The following is an 8,158-nucleotide window of genomic DNA, read 5'->3' on the forward strand; positions in this document are numbered from 1 at the left end:
TTTGTTGGTTTGCCGTCTCTTTTACTATAAGCGCCGTCTCGAACCCGAACGGGCTCGAGCCTCGAACCCTAACCCCCACCACGTAATTCCTTGCAATTACCAAAATGCCACTCTTCTTCTCCAAATTCGCACCATTGGTCCCCCGCGTCCGCCGCCTCTCCACCACCGCGGCGACAGCCGCCGGCGAGGATCCTAAGCTGTCGCGAATCGCGGATGAGCTCCTCGCCCTATCCCCCGCCGAGCTGGACGACTACGCGGCGCTCCTGCGCCTCAAGCTCCGCCTCTCGCTCACCTCCAGCGCAGCTGCTGGAGCCTCTCCGGCCGGGGCCGGGGACGCCGCACCTGGAGCCGAGGAGGCCGCTGCGGCGGTGAAGACGGCGTTCGACGTGAAGATCGAGAAGTACGAGGCCGCGGCGAAGATAAAGATCATCAAGGAGGTGCGCGCGGTAACGGACCTGGGTCTGAAGGAGGCAAAGGAGCTCGTGGAGAAGGCGCCCGTCGTGGTGCGCGCGGGGTTGCCCAAAGAGGAGGCCGAGGCGCTCGCCGCCAAGCTCAAGGCTGCCGGTGCTGCCGTAGCACTCGAGTGATCCCACGAAGGTTTCGCCTCTTTTTTGTTTCTAGTTTTCTTAGATGATGCAACGTACGTGTGCGCCTTAATTTGTTTGAAATGGAATTCAATGGGATTGGAGCGGTCGGGTAGGGGTATACAGGATGCAGGTTCTACTTGCGTTGTTGTAGCTTTGGATAAGCCTCGAGCCTAATCACTGATAAGAGTGACAGCCTTTTCCTGAATCGCACAATAAGGTGTTCCTGCACTATATTCTATATTACAGGCCTGGGTTGGTTTGAACAACCAGCCTTAAGTAGTTGAATTATTTGTTCATTTCAAGTGGTGTGAAATGTATCCATTATTTTTGTTCTGGTGCATGAAACTGTTTGTGATCATATTATTAAGGGTAAACCTTATGTTCTCTTAGGTATCCACCATAGGTTCCATCCATTTCATGTGGTGTTTGAAAGCGATTTTTCATGGTTAGCCTGACAATGAAAACGATTGTTTAAAAGTTAGCCTGAAATGAATGATGATTTCCGTACATTTAAAAAGTTATGTCCAAAGACAGCTTATATGAAGGTGGTGTATCATTGATAAAGGTGAAAATACAAGACATCAATCTTTATGTGTTGTGTAAATGATATAATGCGCAGCTGTGTGCTACTTCTTACCCTTAATGTTTTGCTTATGCTTAATCACACAATGTTTATTCCTTTTTTTTGGGGAATCACACAATGTTTATTCCTGAATGGTTTAAGGTAGTCATATAGTATTGCCTTAATTCAAAATTAATGAACTGGATTTTGTGCTTTGAAATGGCTAAACAAACATTTTTGCTTAGCTGTATAATATTCCCTTGAATATCGTCAGTCATCCCTACATACTAAATTGAGCTGCCAATTTTCAACGTGTAAGCCTGTAAAACTTCTTTAAGTGAACTCTTGGAAATTAGGGGAAATTGGCATGTTTTTGCATCTCTTTATAACTTCATTTGTAGTTATCTTCTGTAGTAGGTTGTGATAAGCACTCTATGTTTTCTCTTTGTTTGCTGCTTAGCATAAACTGCTCTAGGATCTTATGTGTCATTGTGCCATGTTTTGTCTCCTACTTAATGCAATGACAGAGGAATGCTTAGCACGATCTGAAGAAATGAAAGCGTTGCAGTGTCATCCATGAGACCATGATGCATGTCATCGTGAGTACCACGCAATGGTCTGTAAAGGTCTAAGACACTGAGTGTATTGGCTTTTGAAGTGTCTATCTACAAACTTGCCATTTCCTTGTTTTACCCATGTGTGAATGCAATAGTACTTCATAAACCTTAAGTTTGTTTATCAATTAAGTGCTTCTGAAGCTAGAGGAATGAAATGCTGCAAGCCAGTCTGTTGTTATATGTGCTCTCTTTTAACTGAACCTGTTAAAGCTAGTGTTGGTGTTTGATAATGCTGTGCTTTTACTGAGAGAATCCATCAGTTATTTATCTCCGTTAGCCTTCTTGTTGGTGCTTGACTGTCGCATACCAGACAGTTTATGGTTTCTTATTTGTGATATAATTGCTTTAGTGGGGGTGTAAGTGTGTCATGTCTTTGTACCGAATTGCTCCTCTTCTGCCTTTTCGTTAAAAAAAAGATATAATTGCTCATTATGTTGTTTCAACACTATCTCCATTTCAAAAAAAAAGTAGGTCGTTTTAGTTTTCTCTAAGGCAAACTTCTCCAACTCTGATCAATTTTAATGAGAAATACTCCAACATCACACTAGCAATTAGTTGGATTAAATCCACCATGAAATATATGTTGATAGTGCATTTATTTATTTGATATTTGTATATATTAATATATTTTTCTTTGAATTTGGTCATTTAGAAAAGTTTACTAACTTAGAACAAAGCTAAAGCTAGCTAGCTACATATTGGAACGGAGGGAATCCTTGAACTTTGGTGGTGTTGCTTTCATAGCTGCAATTGATGTTCAGCTGTTGATGTGAACTGTACAGTGGGCAGAGACATCTCCAAGACTCCAACTCATAGATGATCAGCATTAGACCAGTATTAGTGGTTTCATGACCAGCACATATTTTCGACTTCTGAGGTCAATGCTAGCTGTTTGATTTTACTTCGACCTACTTTTGTTGTAGCAGTTGTACACTTGTATTCGTATCGCTGCAATTTCAGCCAAGTTACTGATGCATTTACTATTTTTCTATTTCTATAAACAAAACTGGTGTTCTTAAAAGGACAAATCTGGTGTTTTCTTTTTTATTTCTGAACCAAGTCAGCCACCATCCAACAGAAAAGAGGCAGACATAGAATAGTAATAAAAACTCAGTCGCAAAAAAAAGTAATAAAAACTGATAAAGAAAGAAATTGCAGGACGCACGATCGCAAAAAGAAGTTGTGAAATCTGAATCAATCACTACTGCACAAACTTTACTGAAGGCGGACGTTTTCGGTTCCTGCGGTGGGCAAAGCCGTCTGCCGCGGCCTAGAGGCCATGGTAAATCGTGGCTTAACCGCGGCGGGCAAACCGATTTACCGCGGCGGGCGGTGTAACGTGCCTGCCGCGGGTAAATATACTTTTACCACGGCGGGCACGTTACACCGACCGCCGCGGTAAATTATTTTACCGCGGCGGACACCTTTTGTGGCCCGCCACGGTTTTGTTCATTAGTTGTGCCGGGCTTTATTATTTGCCCGCCTCGGTAAATTATTTCCTGAATTAAAAAAAAATACAGCAGGCATATAAATTCAAATTCAAATCACATCCAGATTTTACAGATTAAACTTAAAAAGTATGCAGGCATTACACATGAGATAATATACATATATATACATTCACTTAGTCGTTCTTGTCATCGTTAATTCATTACATTTACATATTAAAGTCGTTATACATGCGCTAAGGAGTAATCCTGCGGACGCATCATCGTGGGCTATTTCCTCAGCCTCTTGTACTCCGGTAAAATCGCTAGCGGGCTGTTCTCATTGAAGAACGTGTCCCCTTCAAGCACGCATTTATCTAAGACAAACTTACATATGTCCGCCTTTGTCTGCTTGGAGGAGTGTTGGGTGCTCTGCACGTCTTTCCACCAGTTCAATCCATTCTTGAGCATCATCCAACTGCTGCTGTACTGCTTGCACGCCCTTAGGAACTCACAGGCGTAGAAGCCACAAGTTTGTGATCCTACCGGTTGTTTGGCACACTGCATGATCGATACACAAGCATTACAACACAGGCATTAGAACGCATATGAACGGAAAGCACAATTAAACCTTTTAAATACTTACCGGAAAGTTGCGTCTGATTTTGATGCGGTTCTTATGCTTAGCCTTAAAATTCTCTGTTCTTCGATCATAGCATTCAGGATCTTTCACGTACTCCTTATAAGCGCTATACGAAATGTACTAGTATTAGGCAGGGCATTAGAACACATATGAGAAGACAGTTCAGTCACTTACACTCTGAGGTAATCTTTAAAGGCCTTGTACCCTTTTAAGTTTGGCACTATCAACGAATCAAATACGCAGGCCCTGCCATCCTGAGGGTATATGATAAATGCAACCTAGTGACCCTCGAGGCCTTGGCTGCGCCATTGAAACAAAATACAGGTTACGACGAGAAATAATAATACTAGCTAGCTACCCACTTATCTCTACAGGCATGTCTTCGACTTACCCAAAGTGGTAGGCAGCTAGGATACACCCATTTTCCTTGATCTTCTTCATTGCTCCTAGTATGTACCTTGAAATGTTCAACTTCTCATTGTCCATCAGTTTCTTCCTGTGCGTCTCTCTCTGTTGATTGGTCAAGTCTTTCATGGTTGGATGATTGTCATCTAGGTGGTAACCAATGATGATTCTTTGAGCAATATGCATTGGAGATAGATAGATAACATCAAGTTTTAGTTCCTTGGATATATAGGCCATCAACCTGCAAGGACAAGCCATCGTGGCATATATAAGTAATCTTGACCGATTCAAAGGCAGGTGATATGTGAAACTCGCAATTCATCACTTACATAAAGAACAAGGTGACTTGGGCGATGTCAAGGTCTTGTTCCCGCAGTAGTCTATACATGTCGTGGAAAACCACGGGGAGTTCTACATCATTGCTGGGCAAGTGGAAGTACTCCGCCACAACCTTGACTAGAAAACCATGCAGGCCAGCTTTTGCCGCTTTCATGTACCAGAGATGAAACCTCCTTGTCTCCCACCTTTCCTCGTCGACGAGCTGGGCCTTGGTTATCATGAACTTCCCATGCTCGTAATGGCCGGGGCAGTCATCAGATTCAGGAAATAGATGGAAAGGTGATCTCGGCCTGGGATAGAAATGTTAGTACCATATTATGGCAAAGAAAAGTTATTAGCAAATTATGCTCGCCGCTACCATACCTTTCGAACTCAAGTGAGTATGTGAGCTGCCCTTGGTCTCCTTTAGTCTTCGCCGGCGGTGGAGGACAGTGGCTTGTGCTCACAATGGCAGCAGGCGGTGTCTTTGCCCCCGGTTCCTTTGTGCCTTCCGGTCCTTTGCTCGTGCCCTTAGACGGACTGCCGGGAGGTGGAGGTGGACTTGTTGTTGGAGGAGAACGAGGGTGAGGGCTTGTGCCTCGGGGTGAGTTCCTTCCCTTGTCATCCCCACCATTGCCGTCATCATCGCCGTCGCCGTGATCCGAATCATTGGGGGAACAAGATCCGGCAACGGATGGTTGTGATGCTGGTGTCGCCGTCGGCGTAGAAGTCGGCGTCGAGAGAATGATCTCTATGTCGTCCTTGTTCCATAGGACTTCGGAACCCATGGTAGCTCCAAGGATCGTTACCCCTTCTGCAGTTGGATATTCCATTTCAAATTCTTCGTATTCGGTCGCATACCATGTAAGTATCATGGCAGCATAGTTGGCAGGGATCTGGTCTTGGTTGAAATCTTTGATATCTTCTTTGGGGTGCATGTAACCCTCACCCACGGTCAACTTTTTCACCCTACCGAACGGGATCGTGAGGTGGACGCGCATGGGTTCCCGGATGTCGTCGACGGGGTGCCTTGGGCGATCCTCGATCATCGGCAGTGGCTGCCCTTATGTCTGCCCTTGTGGAACTTGAGGCACGGCCACGCCAGTCTGGCGAAGCATCTGTGACCTCATCTACACCATATCTGGGTCATTGCTCGTGAAGGCTTCCTTTATGGACCGGCTGATCATTTCGGCCACGCCTTGATCATAGCCCTTCTAAAAGACGCCCTCCTTGTACCTCTACCTTGACCGGTATGTGGCAGCGTCGGATTACCATGACTCCACTGAGTTCCAGCTCATCTTCGACGACATGCCATGGACGCGGCCACGGTGCTTGGGGGTTCCCAGTGCTAGGGTCAGCAAGTCCTGGCCCTTGTGAACCTCGAAGCTGTCCTTGGATTTAGCGGCCTCGATGAGAGCCCTCTCCACCTCCTCAAACTTGGGCTCATTGAACTTGCTTGCGCCCTCCTTGAGCTTCTTCGGCTTGCGGGCATAGATGAAGTCCTTAGCCCTCAAGTCTACACCGTCGTACGGATCGGGAAGCCCGGTGGTAGCTCTAGCCCTTTCTTCCTCCCGCCACTGGGGCCTCTTACCAGCAAACCCAGTCATGCCCAAGTGGTGGGGGTGCAGGTTCTTCTTTGCGAGTGCGCTGAACTTGGCGCTCTTTGCCTTTGCTTCTTCTGTTGTTCTTTGTTTGTAGAACTCTTCCCAGTGATGTTCCTTCACCATAGTGTATTTGACATAGGGTGACTTGCCTAGCTTCAGGTAGTACCTGGTCAGCATGGACTTGAAGTTTCTAAAGGCTCTTCCTGCCATGTGCATGACCCACTCCCTGCACTTGTTCAGATCGGTGTTCTCGGGATAATGGAAGCTCCTCGTCACCTCACCCCAGATATGTGTCTTGTAGTCGACCGGGACATTGTTCCACTCCTCCCAAGTGATCTCCACCTTGTCCTTGACTATACATGCCACCTGGTTGCTGAACTTGGCAAGGACCATGGGTGGCGACAACGGGTTTCCCTCTGGTCCCACCTCATGGATCACATGGACTTCATTGTGGGTTTCCCTCCGATGCCTCCCGTGTTCCCCCCTTCTCAGCTTTGTCCTCTGACCCCTAGACTTGCTTGAAGTGGTTGGAGATGGAGCGGGGGTTCTTTGTCCCTGACTTGTTCCTCCTCGAAATTCAATTCTCGAGGCACCACCGGCATCTGTTCAGGGTTTGGAGACCACGCACTTTCAACTTTGTCGTCCCTCGGTTGGTAGGTCGGATCATCTTCCTCCTCTGTACGACGTTTCTTTGTTGGCCTCGGGGTCACGGACACTTGGCTCTCGAGGCTAGTTGATGATGATGCACTAGGGGTAGGGTTGCGCCATTCGCTTATCGGTTCCTCCACCATTGGAAAGCTACAATGAATACATATTTCAGTTGTATAGACACAGTTATAGAGTAGTAAAGTAGAGTAGTACTAGAGTAGTAAAGTAGAGTAGTACTAGAGTAGTAAAGTAGTAGTAGTTGGCTTAGATTTGCCCCATTGTCATCACATCGCTTTTAAACTGGTTGCTTGTATCTGGTATACAAGCCATCCTAGTTTAGCAGGGGCACTCGATCATCATCGCCGCTGCCTCAGCATAAAAGGGTTCACATCATTGCATATGCCACTGCCTCAGCTTAGAAGTGTGAAAAGAATCATCATTGCAAATACCAAACAAAAGCCATCAAGATAGTTTCAAAATTCGGCCCCAAAGGGCTAAGTCCTTCGGCCATCAAGATAGAGTAGAAGACTAGAGGAGGTGAGAGTAGAGTAGAGTAGAGTAGAGTAAGAGGAGTAGAGTAAGAGCTGTACAGCTCAAAAGTTTGTTTGGCATCATAGGCAGCAATAAACCCCCATCACAGCTCAATCAAATTTAGTCAGTAAGAGTAAGAGTAGTAGAGGAACTGCTCAATTTAGTCAGCAAGACAGTAGTAGTAGAGTTCAGTAGTAGCAGTGTTAGCAGAGTTTAGTAGAAGATTGAGTAGAGTTTAGTAGTAGATTGTATAGTAGTAGTAGTAGTAGTATTCTATAGTAGAAGGACACTGAGCACTCAAACTGAGCACACAGTGGTAGGGCTAAGTCTTCGGCCATCAAACTGAGCACTCACACTGTTGTAGAAGGAAGCAAGGGAATGCAAAATCGCATCATAGGCATCATAACCTATTAGAGGCATCATAGGCAGTGGCATTGCTCAGCATTGAAGTCTGGCATCACAGGCAGCAACAGAAATCCAAAAATTAACACTGCCAAAAATAGCATTGAAGTCTAGCATCACAGCTAGGCAGTGGCATTGCTCAGATTACTATTGAAGTTAGGCATCACAGGCTGTAAAGGGCATCACATATGCCATTCATCTCAAGTAGGCAGCAATAGTAGACAGCCATTTGCTCAGTTCAAATTAGGAAATAGAAGGCATCACATGCACTGCTCAGTTCAAATTAGGAAAAAGAGTAGGCACTGCTCAGTTCAAATTAGGAAATAGAAGGCATCATAGGCAACATGCATAAGAGGAGCAGTAGCTGAACATTGGCAGTGGCATCATTGGCAGTGGCATCTGCTCAGTTCTCAA

General features: G+C 45.5%; 1 protein-coding gene across 1 annotated transcript; it reads left to right on the forward strand.

Annotated features, from left to right (window-relative positions):
* The first annotated feature begins 44 nt into the window (after window positions 1-44).
* Window positions 45-792, forward strand: LOC136550449 (uncharacterized). The gene has a single exon (XM_066542027.1). The coding sequence runs from the start codon at window positions 105-107 to the stop codon at window positions 585-587; it is 483 nt and encodes a 160-aa protein (XP_066398124.1). The 5' UTR covers window positions 45-104; the 3' UTR covers window positions 588-792.
* Window positions 793-8,158: the final 7,366 nt, after the last annotated feature.

Source organism: Miscanthus floridulus, chromosome 4 (assembly GCF_019320115.1).
Source record: "Miscanthus floridulus cultivar M001 chromosome 4, ASM1932011v1, whole genome shotgun sequence".
NCBI lineage: Eukaryota > Viridiplantae > Streptophyta > Magnoliopsida > Poales > Poaceae > Miscanthus > Miscanthus floridulus.